The sequence below is a fragment of the Lepidochelys kempii genome, chromosome 5 (assembly GCF_965140265.1).
Source record: "Lepidochelys kempii isolate rLepKem1 chromosome 5, rLepKem1.hap2, whole genome shotgun sequence".
NCBI lineage: Eukaryota > Metazoa > Chordata > Testudines > Cheloniidae > Lepidochelys > Lepidochelys kempii.
The window spans coordinates 37,607,917-37,626,231 of NC_133260.1; the positions used below are offsets into that span (position 1 = coordinate 37,607,917).

Sequence of the window (18,315 nt, forward strand, 5' to 3'; positions counted from 1 at the left end):
CGTTATACGGCATATACACTTAAAAGTAAATTGCCTACACATAATGAGGCTACAGGAAGAGGAGACCTCTTTGCTTTCAAGAATTTAGACTGAGGAAATTATGGGAGTCTACTTTATTTACTAGTATTCACTACTACTATTTGCTACTTATTAGTAATAGCAGCAAATATATATTTTATGGTGGTCTCCAGTTTGGACTCGGACTTGATTGTGTTGGGTTCTTGTACTTTCTAAAGGTCTCATAAGCCAGCTAGTTTTCTCAACATGTGCCTGTTAAATAAAAAGTATGAAGGTATAATTGTATTCCTCAGCCAAGCAAGAAAGCCAATGGATCCATCATTATTAGAGGAAGGAATATCACCTTATTTCCTTCATGTTTAAGCAGTTTCCTTATATTTTTTTCATAGAAAAAGTTTTAATTTCCCATAGTTTTATTGGCTTAATACCCTTTCTTTACTGTTAGAGTAAAAGCCTGCCCTATAGCAAGTCTACACTATTACTGTCCAGAATAGATATGGAATCCAGACACTTTTTGACAGTGACTGTGTATCTGTCTGTTAACCTGAGATTTGTATAGGGGGAAATATATTAGTCTGATAAGCAGGAGAAAATATTATTTTACTTCAGGTGATTCACACTAAAACCTGTCTGCAGATCATACAGTGAAAAATTCTAGTGATAAGTCACCAAGACAGTAAGCTCTATATCCAAGATTTTGATAACTTCATAGCCAGTATTTTAGAGCCTTTCTGTTCATTGGTTTAGGCTTTCTCAGCTATGTCAAAACTGAAATATGTGTAAAAGAAAAAAGGGAGAGAAACAAGTGGACTAAAATTTGTAGATAATTAATTTTATGTAAAGATGGGCCTCAGCTGCAGATCTGGATTGAAACTTTGCCAGATTTAAGGTAGAGGATGCTGTTTTGGATCTGGACTTTTTTGTTTAGTCATTTATAGATATAGGAACCAGTTGCAAAAGTTCATGAAGATCAGAAGTGGCCCAGTGTTTGGGAGTTGTCAGATCTGAGTCTTTGACATGGACCTATCTCTAATTTTTCATTGATGTGTGTTAGGGGGCTTATTCCTTCACCCACTTACTTCCTTGGTCCTTCTCGCATGAACAGAGAGCAACAATACCCGAAGTTCAAAGGTGCAAACAATTCAATGTTTATTGGGGTGAACTTCCAGCAAGGATGATTCCAGTTTCCTTCCTTAGTGTCCTCCTTCCCAGCTCTGACACCCAGGTCTTACACATGTGTCTCTGTTCCCATTCCTGCCCTTAGCCAAACATGATTCCAATTTCCTTACCCCCATTTTCTGTTCCCATTCCCACCCACCCCCCACTCACTTTCTGATTGACTGCAGACTATATAGTAAAACTTGAGTGCTGCTTAGCTTTACCTTAACCAATCATTTTCCTGAAATATAACGAACCGATCCTAACATACTGTAACATGATTATTTTCAGAGTAACAGCCGTGTTAGTCTGTATTTGCAAAAAGAAAAGGAGTACTTGTGGCACCTTAGAGACTAACCAATTTATTTGAGCATAAGCTTTCGTGAGCTACAGCTCACTTAGTACTTGTGGCACCTTAGAGACTAACCAATTTATTTGAGCATAAGCTTTCGTGAGCTACAGCTCACTTCAATCCGATGAAGTGAGCTGTAGCTCACGAAAGCTTATGCTCAAATAAATTGGTTAGTCTCTAAGGTGCCACAAGTACTCCTTTTCTTTTAACATGATTATGTAACCAATTATATCCCACCACCTTAATTAGTTTACACCCAGCAAAATTAATTATACAGCAGACGGAAACAATCGCAGAACCAGACAGAGATTATACAGACAAACAATAACAAAGTGGGAACTATAATGACAAAACAATGCAGAAGGGAGGATTTCACATCACAACTATTGATAAGTGAGTTCTTGCCAGACAGGATGCTATCAAACGAAGTTTCCTTTTACATTTTGTAGGCACTTCCCTTTCTCTGGAGGTGATAGGCATTATCAGGACAGGATTGTATTCCTAACAGCCCAATAGCACCTTCTTTCAATGTGACTAGTTTGGAATGTGAGGCTGTCACCAGTCGCTTCCCAGCTTATGGCTGCCTCTGCTGCTTAGCCAAAGGCCTTAGCCTAAGGACAGGGCCTCAGACTGTCCCAGTAAGAGAAGGACCTTACACCGGCAGACAGTGATTTTTGATTCTTTCTTTTATACCTCTATAACTAGCCAAGTGATAAGAATACACCTAAATTCTTAGAGTACAGGCCTTTACCGACAGGCCTGAATATCTGTATCCTAACAACGTGTTCAGAAAGCAATATTTCTGAAATGAGTTTTCAACGTATGGTAAAGATGGGTGACCATAAATAAAACTGAATTTTCTAGTTTTCAGATGCTTACATGTGGCCCTCTTAATAGTATTCTCATTTCTGTTGAATCTTACAACTCTTTAGGAACCATGAAAAGTTTCATTGGGCTAATGTGGGAATGGTACAGCATTGTGTTTGATTGTGTGACAAATGAATACAAATATCAGTAGAGCTATAAAACAGAGCTCCATGAAACTCCATAGTTTTTGTTTGTGGCAGTTCATGCAAACCTTATATTAAATTCAGTTCTCATGAGTTCCCAAACCCATGAGTTCATCTCTGAACTTTGAGAACAAACCCAAAACTCCAGGAATTGCAATTTTACACATTGTTCAGACCTCACTGGAGGTACTCTTGATCAGGGCCAGCTCTAGGATTTTTGCCGCCCCAAGCAAAAAAAATTTTAGCCGCCCCCGCCTTTTTTTTTGTGCCCTCCTGCCCCTGGCTCCACCACAACTCCACCCCTTCCCCAAATCCCCGTCCCCGCCTCCTTCCCCGGGCGTGCCGCATTCCCCCCCCACAATTGCTTCCTGCGACTCCCCCCCCGCAACCGCCACCCTAGCTCTCCTCCGCTCTGCCTGCTCCCCTGAACACGCTGCTGCTCCGCTTCTCCCCCTCCCTCTCAGGCGAGGGAGAGGCAGCGCGTTCAGGGGAGCAGGCGGAGCAGAGGAGAGCAAGGGGGGGGGGAGCGCAGGAAGTAATCGGGGGGGGGGTTACAGGAACTGCTCCCCGTCCCAGATCACCTCCACTCCACCACCACCGCCTCCTCCCCCGAGCACGCCGGTTTCTCCCTCCCTCCCAGGCTTATCAGCTGTTTGGCGCGTGGCAAGCCTGGAAGGGAGGGGGGAGAAGCGGAGCGGCGGCAGCGCGCTCAGGGGAGCAGGCGGGGGTGGAGCGGAGGCGAGCTGGGGCGATGGGGGCACATTTCTAGGGGCGGCATGGCCAGCGCCGGAATGCCGCCCCTAGAAATGTGCTGCCCCAAGCACCTGCTTGTTTTGCCGGTGCCTAGAGCCAGCCCGGCTCCTGATTTATGCTGGTGTACTTCTCAGTGGCATACTTTTCCTGTTGCGATGTACACCATGGGAGCTAGTAAGGACTGTGCTCTATGGACACTGCTAGCCTATGATTGATAAATTCTAGTGCATGAAGCCCGCTGGTATGTCTAGAACAATGAAGTATCATGGGAAATTGTATGTCTACATCAAAGGTCTGATTCTCCTCTCATACTGGTGTAAATCAGGAGTAACTCTACTGAAGTTGTGGGGTTACTCTAGTGTAAATCTAGGTAAATAAGAGGTGTATCAGGCTCTAGCTTTCTATGCTTGTTTTCCGTGCAAGGTCATTAAAATTAAACCTAGACTGTAGTGACTGTAATTTGACCTGAATTCCCTCCTAGTGTTCTGCCTAAGAAATTGTTTGTGTATGGTAATCAGATCTGTTACATTTTTTAAAAAATGATCTTCTTATAATTGATTTATGAAGTGGGTGGAATTTAATTTCTTCTTTATTTGTAGGATGATTGATGTACATGCAGAAAAGAACACTCATTTAAATATATTTTCTCTAATGAGGTGGTACTACTTGTACCATAAGAATTATTTTAGAAAATATTCCAATTAATACATTTGTCGTTTTTGTCAGTTTCTTCTACTAGGGAACAGCTGAAGTAGTCCTTTCCATGTTCTAGCAAAAATAAATTTTTGTACTATTAAAATTTTGCGATGATATAATTCCCTTACAGCATTTGTTTAAAAAACAAACCAGAATTAACTTAAGACCTCTGCAGTTAATGGTACAGTAGGTGTAGTAAAAGTTCATACTAGACGTTGCTTGATGGAATTTCAGTGAAATGTTCTATTTGTGCAAGATTTAAGGATACCTTTGGGGTCTTTAAAAATCCAAATAAGTGTTATTTTGAAACAGAATGATTATATTATTTCCTGTAATATATTTTAATTATTATTGTTAACATTTTTATTAAACTAGAACCTTAAAACCTTAACCAAAATCGGGCACTCTATATTAACATAATAAGTGATGGTCCCTGTCCCAAAGAGCTTGCAATGTAAATGGACAAGATAGACAAAGGCTGTGTGTGAATGGAAGTATTATTATCCCCATTTTACAGGTGGGAGACTGAGACACAGAGATGAATTGACTGGGAAAGCTAGGAATAGTACCAAGATCTCCTAAGTCCCAGTCTAGTGCCTTAACCACAGGACAATCCTTCATCTCTTTAAAAAAAAAGAATGAAAAGCTGCCCAGTGACTTGAATGGAATTTCAAAGGTGTGAAGATGAAAATTTTTCAAAGTTCACTTCTGATTTTCAGAAAGATACAAATCACTTGACAACGTAACATTTATATAAAGGATTATTTTTGTGTTTTAGGACACGGCAGGTCAGGAGAGATATAGGACAATTACCACAGCCTATTACCGGGGTGCAATGGGCTTCATTTTAATGTATGACATCACGAATGAAGAATCCTTCAATGCTGTGCAAGACTGGTAAGTAAAACTTGGAACTAAGCACTAGAACTAAGGTGAGAGACAGAGTATTTGATTACCACTTTATTCCTGCTGCTTGCTGTTATGATGTGAACCATTTCAGGAAACAATTCTCCAAGCCCGGTCAACTCAAATACTAATTTACGTCTTGTCAATATGGATTTGATTTTGAGGTTTCTCGAGTCACATTGCAGAAACTGGCCCATGAATGATTTGGGGGTCGGAGAGGAGGAGGCTTGTATTTATTACTTAAGTGAAGCATTGCCTTCTGTTTTTCAGACTTGTCATTTCCTTTGCCCAAAAGATAGCTTTTAGTTTTCTGTTTTGAGAAAACACAATGAATGCTGTAGGACTTGTTGCGTAAAATTAAGGCTATGATTTAGTCATGGGTATTTTTAGTAAAAGTCATGGACAGGTCATGGGCAATGAACAAAAATTCACGGCCCGTGACCTGTCCATGACTTGTACTATAAATACTCCTGACTAAATCATAGCCTTAATTTTGTGGAGCTTGTCTTCTGATTTATTTTTCTATCAATGTTCTGTTAATACCGCCAAGACCAGCTGCCAGGGGCTGCCCACCCACTGCTGCTCCAGCCACACCCGCGACTGCCGCTGGGAGGCTACCGATCTGTGGCTGCTCCCACCGCCCTGGGACTGCTGCTTGGGTGGTCCCCAGACCCAGCCGCACTGGCCACTGCTTGGACAGTCCCTGGGGTTAGCCGCCCAAGCAGTGGCCTGTGCGGCTGGCCCCGGGGGCTGCGGAAAGTCACAGAATCCATGACTTGCGCGACTTCGGTGACAGATATGGAGTCCTACATATAATTTATCACAATCACTACATTTTCTGGGGGGTTGATTAATATTTTAACACTTGCACTTTTGCTTTCCATAGTCTATTTATAGAACTACGTGAAATAGTGTATTAGCATGTAGGCTAGCTGGTAAGGGCAGCACTTGGACGTTCTACAATGTGAATGCTCTGAAGAAAACGGTGACACCAGTTGTGAAGCTTGTCTTCTGATTTATTTTTCTATCAATGTTCTGTTAACCTCATTTACTCAACACTGCTATCCTAGTGTTATGTCTGAAGAAGGAACAGGACAAGCAAAATTTTCTATTAGTTATGGTACCATCAATGTTAGGCAATTTCTGTGGCATTTCAATGGGGTGTAATTCAAAGTAGAATTGGGCTTATGATTATCAAACATTTTGTAGTCTGAACCAAGAATCTATCCTGTTCCCCATCAATAATCATATCTACAACATGTCAGGATATCTCTGGCTCTTTCTTGAACATTCATACCTTTTGTTATTGGATTGTAATGGGAAATTTGTGTAAATCACCTCTAGGGGCATTATGGGGAAAGAATCTCTTTCAGCTCCCTCATGAAAATTGTACCTCTGGTTATCCACTTTAAATCCTCTGAGTTCTAAAAAACTAAAGCAAATTACAATCAGCATCATGGTCATTTCATCTTCTGACAGGTTTCAGAGTAACAGCCGTGTTAGTCTGTATTCGCAAAAAGAAAAGGAGTACTTGTGGCACCTTAGAGACTAACCAATTTATTTGAGCATAAGCTTTCGTGAGCTACAGCTTACTTCATGCTGTAGTTTCTTTTGGTAACTCTCAGTGGGATCAGAGGGTAATGGCTTGTAGAAAGTGGTGTTGAAAATAACAGAACACCACTAGCCGTCACCTTCAGCCCCCAACTAAAACCCCTCCAACGCATTATTAAGGATCTACAACCTATCCTGAAGGATGACCCAACACTTTCACAAACCTTGGGAGACAGGCCAGTCCTTGCCTACAGACAGCCCCCCAACCTGAAGCAAATACTCACCAGCAACCACATACCTCACAACAGAACCACTAACCCAGGAACCTATCCTTGCAACAAAGCCCGTTGCCAACTGTGCCCACATATCTATTCAGGGGACACCATCACAGGGCCTAATAACATCAGCCACACTATCAGAGGCTCGTTCACCTGCACATCCACCAATGTGATATATGCCATCATGTGCCAGCAATGCCCCTCTGCCATGTACATTGGTCAGACTGGACAGTCTCTACGTAAAAGAATAAATGGACACAAATCAGATGTCAAGAATTATAACATTCATAAACCAGTCGGAGAACACTTCAATCTCTCTGGTCACGAGATTACAGACATGAAAGTTGTGATATTACAACAAAAAAACTTCAAATCCAGACTCCAGTGAGAAATTGTTGAATTGGAATTCATTTGCAAATTGGATACAATTAACTTAGGCTTGAATAGAGACTGGGAGTGGCTAAGTCATTATGCAAGGTAACCTACCTCCCTGCCCTCCTCCTCAGACGTTCTTGTTAAACCCTGGATTTGTGCTGGAAATGGCCCACCTTGATTATCATACACAGAGAGTGATCACTTTAGATAAGCTATTAGCTGCAGGAGAGTGGGGTGGGAGGAGGTATTTTTTCATGCTTTGTGTGTATATAAAAAGATCTTCTACACTTTCCACACTATGCCTGCGATGAAGTGAGCTGTAGCTCACGAAAGCTTATGCTCAAATAAATTGGTTAGTCTCTAAGGTGCCACAAGTACTCCTTTTCTTTTTGTGAATACAGACTAACAGGGCTGTTACTCTGAAACTTGTGAAGGTGTGAGGATACTTAACTTGTCAACTGTCTAAATGGGCCATCTTGATTATCACTACAAAAGTTTTTTTCTCCTGCTGATAATAGCTCATCTTAACTAATTAGCCTCTCACAGTTCATATGGTAACTTCCAACTTATCTGTGTGTGTGTGTATATATATACACACACACACACACACACACACAGATAAGTTGGAACATGCATAAAATGGAACATTATATATACACACACATATATATATATATAGTGTTCCATTCTATGCATCCGATGAAGTGGGCTGTAGCCCATGAAAGCTTATGCTCTAATATATTAATTTGTTAGTCTCTAAGGTGCCACAAGTACTCCTGTTCTTTTTGCGGATACAGACTACCACGGCTGCTACTCTGAAACTATTTATTTTACAGAAGGCAAGGTCAAAGAAGAGCCTCTAGCACTTGCAGTGGTAGGCAGTGAGTGATTTGTGATGGCCCTGAGTTTCTGGGAGAGTTTGTTTCACAGAGAAAGCTCTGTCTGTCACACAGGCAAACTTTACCTTTATGTCAGAAAGTTCCATAGTGCCTGAGTAGTGGAGTTGTCAGTCACAGTCTTTGTCCCAGAGCTTTAGTTTATCTTTTAGAGGTGCTCGGCGCAGGCCAGTGAGCACGTTGAAGGTAAGAACTGAGCTCTTTAACTTGATCTCAGTGGTTTGAGCATTGGCCTGCTAAACCCAGGGTTGTGAGTTCAATCCTTGAGGGGGCCATTTAGGGATCAGGGGCAAAAACTGGGGATTGGTCCTGCTTTGATCAGGGGGTTGGACTAGATGACCTCCTGAGGTTCCTTCCAACCCTGATATTCTATGATTCTATGATTAGATATTCTACAGGAAGCCAGCATAGAGTGAAGGACAGGTGTGATGTGCTCATGGTAGCCTGTGTTGTTGAGGGGACATTGTTGTGACAATTGAGCCTGCAAAGTGTACCTCTGTTGTAAGCTCAAATGTAAAAAGTATGTGAAAATGTATCAGATATTACAATAACCATGAAAAATAGGTCATGTTGTTTACAAGATTGAATGTTGTAACAAGCGCAAAAGAACCAGACAAAAGAAGCTGGATTAGTCTAAACCAAAAAGGCCATGTTGATATAATCCAAAAACTGTTGAAATTATGGCTGTTAAAAGCAGAAGATGTGGAATTGGAAGTTAATAGAGCAAAACTGGTCTGATGCATATTAGGCCTAATTGGTAGACAAAATAATGAGCGAGATAAACTGTTATGCCCACTTTTCCCCATTTGGGGTTCCTTAAAAAGAGACTTTGAAAAAGGACATCATCAATTCTGTTCAGATTAATTCAGATCCACTCTCTCTCTCATATCTCCTTCCCCACCTTGCATCCCAAAGCATCCCCCAAACTGCCAGCACTGCAACTCACCTCGACACATTTAAAGGACTTTTTACCTGAGGGGAAGGCCATCTGGCCTTAATCTTGTTTAAATAACTTTGTTTTTACCTGAAATGCTGAAGTCATCATATTATTATGACATCCTCAGCCCATGAATGGGGTTATCTAACTGCCAGCACTGAAAAGGCACATAAGATCCTCACTGTCTTCCCTTCCCTTATTGTGTTATATCCCTTCCACCCTCAATTTTCTTTCCTTCTGTCCTCTCTCACTTCCCTAGCTTTCAATCAAATACTGAAGTCAACTATGCTGTAGTCATCCAAGCCTGCCTTGTCTACACACTACCACTTAAGTCGATATAAGTTACATTGCTCAGTGGTATGGAAAAAACCACCCCCTTGAGCAACGTAAGTTACATTGACTTAAAGCGGTGTCTACACCATGCTATGATGGCGGGAGACGCTCTCCCGCCAACATAGCTTCTGCCGCTCATTGAGATAGAGTAATTATGTCGACAGGAGAGCGCTCTCCCATCAATGTAATGTGTCTTCGCCAGATGCACTATGTCACTGCCACTAAGAAGAAAAGATCCAATCAGATGACATCCCTGACCAGATCGTAAACCAGGATCCAAGTAGTAGGTGTCATGGTCGACTTGCCAGCCAAAAGCAACCACTTATAACTAATCAGCAGTCCAGTGTTCTAAAAAACATCAACAAAATCCATATTTCAACCATCTGTTCCATCCTGGCTCTCCTCCGCTTTGTGTTTGTCTGTCCGTCCTTTAAGAACAGGATAAGTAAATGCCCTCTGTACAGCACAGTAAAATCAACCCTTTCCTTTTCATCAAAGAAAGGTTGTTCTGGAAAGTTAGATTGACATTTTGCCTCCCAAAGGAGAAAGGCTTTAATGGTTATGACTACGTTTGTTTTGCATAATCACTCAACCACAGTTTCAATATAAATGCCTGTTTTGATTTCTTGTTCTTTCTTTTATTTAATCAATAAACTTTTCATTTGAATGAATGTTTTTGGGTGTTTCCCCAGTAACCGTAAAACCAAGGCCTCTGTTTAAAAGAACCTGGAACCTAGCTCTCACTATTTATAAACGTTCATTGTCCAACATTAAACACCTTTAACTCTTTGGGACTTTGAGATCAACATCCATACAACAGAAACTCCACGGTGTTTTGTACTTAAGTGTTCTTAAAGGCTGAGGGCTTCGTACCCATGTATATTGCACGGCTGTCATTCAGATGGGAGGTGAGAAAGGAATGTATAACTGAGGCAAGGCCATTGCCCACCAAGATAGAATGGAGTCTCCTAGCCAATCAGAAATGGTAGAAAATATTCAGACATGGATGCTGGTAGACAAGAGCTTAGTATCAGCAAGGAGTCTAGGAGCACTTTTAAATTGTGGACTGAATTGACCAATTGTGGGTATGTACCTTCAGCCAAAGGAGACTCACCGTGGCTGCAAACTCCTTAGAGTGCCTTCCTCTGCTCACCAGCATAACTTCTCTTTTTCTCAGATTCAGCTTCAACCAGCTGTTCTTCATCCATGAGCTGATCTCAGCCAAGCACTGAGCCATCTTGGTGGTAGTGGTATAATTGTATTTGGTGAAGGATAAGTAGTGCTATGGGTTATCTGTAATCTGTGAATCACTTTGCCCTACATGACATGCTGTAAATGCTGTTCCACAGACTATTAAGGGATCTACTATTTTTAATTGTCTGTAAAGTGCTATGCACCAGTATGATGCTGTACAGGTGACAGAATGTAAACATCAATCACTAAGCATGCTCAAATCTTATTTTACCTTTATGCCATATCCCTCTTGGCTTCTCCTTGCTCTGCCTCCTTCCATTTCCATACTGCCTTGCACATCAAGGGGAGGAAGCATGGCCTTATGGTTAAGACACAAGACTGAAAGTCAAGGGATTTAGGTCATATTCCTAGGTCTGCAACAACTTCCTGTTGACCTTGAGCCAGTCACTTTGTAGTTTATGTGCAGCTAGGCTAAGGTCCAACTCCCCTTTTGAAGATGTAATTTTGCAGACATAAAACTTATGTCTGTTTTTGTGCCTGCAGAGAAATTGTAGATAGAAATGTGATTATTCCAGTTTTTAACAAACAGTCTTGTACCTGCAGAAGGGTGCTGCCCAGCTGATTATATGCGCTGTATTTTTCTGTGCTTTGGTTTTACCATGTGTTACATGGAAATACAGGATTTGCCTATCTCTTGGGGTGATATGAAGCTTAAATCACTAATATGTGTAAAGTGCTTTGAGATCCCCAGATAGAAGGGGGAACCTCTCTGATTCAAAGCAGTTAGGGGAGAACGCTTATCTGAGTTCCCCAAATAGAAAGCTATTTATACAGTAAGTGAACAGAATAAATTATTTATTATTTATATATTTCCCTGCCTGAATGTTTTCCCAGCTTCTGCATCTGGTGTTTGGCACTCTGCCACTTCTAAGATAGCAATACCCAAGCATGCCACTGAAAGACAAGATAAATCGCTGTAGAATGCAGCTAGAAAATAAGTTAAAAGCTGCAGAGTTTAAGGTGTTTGTGGAACACATTTTTCATTGTTTCTTAGCCAGTCTCTCTCCAAACTGTTGGCAGCAACTGTAGAGACTCGGTGGGCATGTGGGGTGAGCATGATAAGGAGCTTGGAAGGGCTGGTCCATGGTCTGGGTGGTGATACCGTGGCAGACTACCAAAGCATCTCGCTTGTCAGGAGGTGGTATGGGCTGGTTTGTCTTCTTGAAGTGAGCTGTAGCTCACGAAAGCTCATGCTCAAATAAATTGGTTAGTCTCTAAGGTGCCACAAGTCCTCCTTTTCTTTTTGCGAATACAGACTAACACGGCTGTTCCTCTGAAACCTTTCTTTTGTGAGTATAGCTGCTGTCCTGCTGCTCCTGATCTCAGCGTGATTGCTTCCATTTCACAGCTGATAATTATTGTTGATTAGCCCCGGCTCCCGCACTCATAAAACTGCAGCATGCTCCTGTCAGTCAGGAAAATTAGAGACGGCGCTGGGTTCAGTGCTGCAGTAACAAAGTGCAAAAAGCTAAACAAAGAAACCGGTCAAGGCTTGTTGAACTTTGTAAACGCTTTCCAGGGAGGGGGATGAGCTCCAGCCGCAGTACTGCCACTTCATAGGGGTTCAGGCCTTCCGCAGTCCTTGCTCAGGCACAAATGCCACTGACCTCATGATTTTAATTAGAAAAGTCAACACACTAAGGACACCGTCTGTGCCTGAGCTCTTCAGCGTTTGATAAAGGAGTTCCGTGTAAAATTTGGACCTAGATGATGCTGTCTTATGAGCAATCTGTTCTGAGGCTGATGTACTCTGGTAAGATGCTGTTTTTCCTCTCACCTGAAAGTCTGTTTGAACCTTCTCCTGTATAACAACAGACTGACCGCTGTACCCCAACAGATGCAATCCCTAGGACAGAGAGAGTTTTATTTTTTAGAGATGGGATCGTCTTCACAACTGATGTCTTGTAATCTAATACCATACAACACGTGGAACATTTTTGGACTGCAAGTTTAGCTAGAAATCTCATAAGAAATGTAAATTTCAGCTGGATCACACACCCACGCCAAGAATGTATGTATTTACCCTCCTTTCCCAAATTGAATCAGATAGAGGTACATGAAAACTAAGGAGAATATCAAAAGTTTTTTTTAACCTAACTAGAATCTAGTTGGAGGGTCAGAAAGTTTGGTAGAGGTTTGGGAGGGTTAGGTCAATTCTTGTTTTGTTCAGAGCGGTCCTCATATATCTAGTTTAATTCTCAAGAAAAGCGTTGACAACTGTTTGCTTTTTTCAGTTATTTAGTTAATACCTTATTTAAAAAAAGAGTCATGGGTGGATATGTAAAAGGACATGGAGATGCACAAATACAGCGGATGGCATTAAATATTCAACATTTGCCAATAGCCAGAAGACTATGGTTTCAAAGTTACTACATTTATTTCCTATACCATGTAGTACTGAAGCTGTTGATAAGTGTTTTTTTTTTAATGGCAACCAGTATATCCTATCTATAAAATCTATACAACCACTTTACCGTATTCCAAACTATTTTTGTTTAGTTCATCTAGTCAGAAGTCAAACAGAACATCCTTTCCAGATTCATAAAAACATTGAAAACAACTTATTAGCCCTCCACTTTTTTAGCTATATAGGCATTTATACCTACATTTATTTCTTGTAAGCTCTTTGTCGCAGGGACCATTTTTTTGTTCTGTGTTTGTACAGCACCTAACACAACGGGATCCCAATCCATAACTATATGTACTACTACTAATAATAATACTGTGTTCATTACAGTGGTATCAGAATACCTCAGTTGTTCCATTTTTGCCCCCCATTTTTAGCATTTTAGCTACTGGCTGACTCTATGGTCAAATTATATCTGTTACATAAAAATAACAGCCACCAAATACAAATCATCCAAATTAAAGTATTTGTGTTGACTTTTTTGGTATTCATACTTTTTTTTTTAAGTCCAGAAGGAACTCTTGTGATTACCTAGTCTAGTCTCTTGCCTAAGACAGGCCTGAGAATTTCACCCAGTAATTCCTGCAATAATTGCTAGAGATATTTAGAAAATAAATAAATCTAATCTTGATTTAAATATTTCAAATAATGGAAAAGCCAACTCATCCCTATGTCAGTTTTCCAGTGACTAATTACCTCGCTGCTAAAATTTCTAATCTCAGTTTGTCAAGGTTCAGCTTCCAGCCATTGGATCTTGTTGTACCTCTGTCTGCTAAGTAAAGACAATTCTACTGTCAGAAATCTTCTCCCCATGTAGGTACTTGTAGATTACGATCAAGTCACCACTTAATCTTCTCTTGGATAAACTAAATAGAATGAGCTTCTTTAGTCTCTCTGTATTAGGCCTTCCACATCTTGAATAATTGTAGCTCTTGTCTGAACCCTTTCCAATTAGTCAGCATTTTTTGAGGCTCTTCTAAACACAGTACTCCAGTAATGGTCTCACTAAAGTGCAATATACGGAGGTAATCCCACCTCCCTACTCCTCTGCATTAGCTGAGCAGTGATCACATTGGCTTTCTTAGCATCACCCTGAGTGAGAGTACATGTTCAGTTATTTGTTCACAACAACTCCTAAATTCTTTTCAGAGTTGTTGCTTTCCAATCGCTGCATATGTGACTTCCATTCTTTGTTTCTAGGGTATGGTAATTCTTTTTGCTATACTAAAACACACATTGCTCCAGTTAATCAAGTGTTCCAAACTGGCCTATATAACTGACCTTATCATTGTTTACCACTCCACCAGTGTTTCTGTCATCTGCAAACTTTAGCCACAATTATTTTATTTCTTCCAGAACGTTGATAAAGATATTGAATAGCACTGGGCCAAGAACAGATCCCTGCAGGACTCCACAAGAAACACTGTCATTGGTTGATGATTCCCCATTTCCAATTACCTTTTGAGATCGATCAAAATAGCTAGTTTTTATTTGGTGTAATATGTATCATGATATTTATAAATGTTAGTTTTAAAGATTAAAAATTATCTCTTGACTAACTGTCCCACAAAGAAATCATCCCTCTTCTATTTCCATTGCTTATGCGTCCAATAACCACTCTCTTAATAGACTTTTGTCTGATTATTTTTTCAGTTATTTTAGGGACTGGATGTATTGCTAATACAAATTAAAGCAGTAAAGAGGAGGTAAAATATTGATTCTATTGCTCTGACTCTCAAACATTTTGAACTGCTAGAATCTGAATTGTAGCTAACAGTGTTTGTTTGTTTTTTGTGAGCTCTACTTAATAGAGAGCAGGATGCAACTGTTTGTGCATAAATTTGGTAAAAACATTCAGTACTTTCACACTTTCCGTAAAGGGAAGGAATCAGAATGTGACCTGTAAAGCTCCAAATTTGTCATGGGCCTTAGCAAAATGGAGGTTACCACTTTTCTTTCTCAGTCATAAATGACAGTCCTTGAAACAGAGTTAAGACTGCTCAGGTCAGAGTGAAGGGGCCAGATCCTGTCGTTGGATTCTGCTAGCTTCTGCTCCTGGCTGCAGAAAGTACATCTATAATTCCCTCTCCTCAGGTGAGCCTGAAGTAGCCAGCCCACTGGAAAGGGAGCGGGGCCAGGTCAGCTGGGAATGCTTTTCTTTTATGGAAAACAACTATGTAAGTACTGAGCGCTTTGTTAGACACGCTGTCTTCCTGCAGTGAAGTGCTTATCACCCAGACACTCCCATTTTTCTCAATGATTGCAGCTGAGTGCTGAGCACTTCTGAAAATCTGCCCATGAGTAGAAATTGCAAAGCAAAAACAATTTGATTCAGCAGATCTCCTAGGAAGCCTCTGCCAGAGGATCTCCTCTGGAGCTCTGGCTGGATTTTTAAGCTGTTCTCCCCTGTAGGTGATTTCTCCCCTCTAGCACAGCTGTCCTTGCAAGTGAAGGGTTTGCGGTTAGCATGGCCTTGTGCCAGTGGGGTGGATCTATTTCCTGTGAATGGAAAAACAGCTTGTAAGTCATTTTAATTTGTCTGTGTCGAGCCTACAGTCTAAACTGAAAAACAACCGTTTAGCTGAACTCTTTTGACAAGGTCCACATGATCGATGTAATTGGCTTGGTGGAATTTGATTTTCTTTAATTAATTTTACTAAATTTGAACAAGATATAAGAGAATGCGGAGAGCAGTATCATGCTCTCTGAGTGCATGTTGTCTGAATAGCTTAGGCCAGTGGTTCTAAAACTTCAGGTCGCAACCACAAAGTGGGTTGTGACCACAGTTTAATGGGGTTGCCAGGTCTGGCTTAGGCTTGCTGGAGCCCGGGGTTCAAGCCCTTGGGCTTCTGCTTTGTTCCCCCTGCCTGTGGGGAAGTACTTAGACTTTGGCCCCCCCACGCAGTGTGGCAGAGCTTGGGCAGATTCAGGCTTCGGTGTCCCCTCCTGGGGTCATATAGTAATTTTTGTTGTTAGAAGGAGGCCACAGTGCAATGAAGTATGAGAATCCATGGCTACACTTACAAGCTTACAGCGGCATGGGTGTACTGACACGGCCGTGCCTCTGAGAGAGCGCTCGTGTAGTTGCATTATATTGTCGGGAGAGAATTCTCCCGTTGACATAATAAAACCAGCTCAACGAGCGGCAGTGGCTGTGTCGGCAGGAGAGCATCTCATGCCGACATAGTGCTGTGCACACTAGTGCTAATGCCGGCAAAATGTATGTCGTTCGGCGGGGTGTTTTTTCACACCCCTGAGTGACAAAAGTTTTGCCGACTTAAGTGCTATTGTAGACATGGCCTTAGTTATAAGATTACAGTGATTGCATTTGTTCTCTCTTTTATGTTGTCAGACAGTATGTATATTTGCATGCTGTTTTGCACCAGCTTGCAGCAGTCAGAAGCAATTTCTTCCATAGAAAACTATGACAACTCAGATATTTTAACTCCCATCTCAGAGTTTGAACATTTCTGCCAAATCATGTTAACACTGGAGCTAGTCAGGAATTTTCCATCGAAATGATTTTCTGGTGGAAAATGCCTTTTTACAATAATAAATAATAATAATAATCAAGAATGAAAATGAAATTGACAGTAGTCTTTCCTGAGGGCAGACAGCAATTTGAAAAATTCTGTGTCGGTTCTTCTAAAATAGAATTTTTTAGAATTTATGAAAAATTTTGAGATTTTTAAATTTTTGACTTGAATTGGGACAAAACTTCTTCGTAGGATAGAAATTCTATTTTCTGGACAGCTCTAGTTAACACTACGTTTTTAATGGACATCAGTAGAACTGAGTGGGTTTTTTTTCCCCATAAAGGTTTCAGCCCAGATAGGGTGTTAGTCTGTGTGTTTAATGACTTTGAATGGAGGACTTCTGCCACTGCCTCTCCCTTGCTGCATTACCCTAAAGACAGCAGTTCAGAAGTTCTTGCAAAGACAGCACCTCCTGCTCCAGCTCCTCTTCCCGCTCTGTTTTAACAGCTCGCAATCTGCAGCCTCCTTCTGAAGCCTCACACATCCTGTTCTGATTCTTAGGAGACTACTTCTTTCAGAAGTAATCCTTCCTATCTGCTACCCCATGTCCCCTGGGAAGGGCAGGAAACAGCAAGCAGAGTGTGGGGGCTTTAGGAGATGGTCTAGGTTGGCTTATGAAGAGGTGGGAAGCTTGCGACAGCAGGCTGCTGCTGGTCTGTTCTGGGTCTTATACTCTTATTGCATATTTCCGTGAGTCTTGCTGCAGAATTTAGTCCTAATATGCTACACAGTAAAAGGTGCTTTACCCTTAGATGAGGTAAAGCCCTGGTCTACACTAGGACTTTAGGTCGAATTTAGTAGCGTTAAATCGACGTAAACCTGCACCCATCCACACGATGAAGCCCTTTATTTCGACTTAAAGGGCTCTTAAAATCGATTTCCTTACTCCACCCCTGACAAGTGGATTAGCGCTTAAATCAGCCTTGCCGTGTCGAATTTGGGGTACTGTGGACACAATTCAACGGTATTGGCCTCTGGGAGCTATCCCAGAGTGCTCCATTGTGACCGTTCTGGACAGCACTCTCAACTCAGATGCACTGGCCAGGTAGACAGGAAAAGAACCGCGAACTTTTGAATCTCATTTCCTGTTTGGCCAGCGTGGCAAGCTGCAGGTGACCATGATGGAGTCCCAGAATCGCAAAAGAGCTCCAGCATGGACTGAACGGGAGGTACGGGATCTGATCACTGTATGGGGAGAGGAATCCGTGCTATGAGAACTCCGTTCCAGTTTTCAAAATGCCAAAACCTTTGTCAAAATCTCCCAGGGCATGAAGGACAGAGGCCATAACAGGGACCCGAAGCAGTGCCGCGTGAAACTTAAGGAGCTGAGGCAAGCCTACCAGAAAACCAGAGAGACGAACGGCCGCTCCGGGTCAGAGCCCCAAACATGCCGCTTCTATGATGAGCTGCATGCCATTTTAGGGGGTTTAGCCACCACTACCCCAGCCGTGTTGTTTGACTCCTTCAATGGAGATGGAGGCAACACGGAAGCAGGTTTTGGGGACGAAGATGAGGAGGAGGAGGAGGTTGTAGATAGCTCACAGCAAGCAAGCAGAGAAACCGGTTTTCCCGACAGCCAGGAACTGTTTCTCACCCTGGACCTGGAGCCAGTACCCCCCGAACCCACCCAAGGCTGCTTCCTGGACTCGGCAGGCGGAGAAGGGACCTCCAGTGAATGTACCTTTTAAAATACTATACATGGTTTAAAAGCAAGCATGTGAAAGGATTACTTTGCCCTGGCATTCGCGGCTCTCCTGGATGTACTCCCAAAGCCTTTGCAAAAGGTTTCTGGGAGGGCAGCCTTATTGCGTCCTCCATGGTAGGACACTTTACCACTCCAGGCCAGTAACACGTA

The 18,315-nt window shown here is 41.8% G+C and overlaps 1 protein-coding gene across 1 annotated transcript in view; it reads left to right on the top strand.

Moving 5' to 3' along the window:
* The window catches only part of RAB3C (RAB3C, member RAS oncogene family), a 200,611-nt gene that overhangs the window by 81,772 nt on the left and 100,524 nt on the right, over positions 1-18,315 (top strand). Inside the window, exon 3 of the mRNA XM_073343988.1 lies at positions 4,766-4,884. Within this exon, the coding sequence (XP_073200089.1) occupies positions 4,766-4,884 (119 nt within the window). The remainder of the gene's footprint in view (positions 1-4,765; positions 4,885-18,315) is intronic.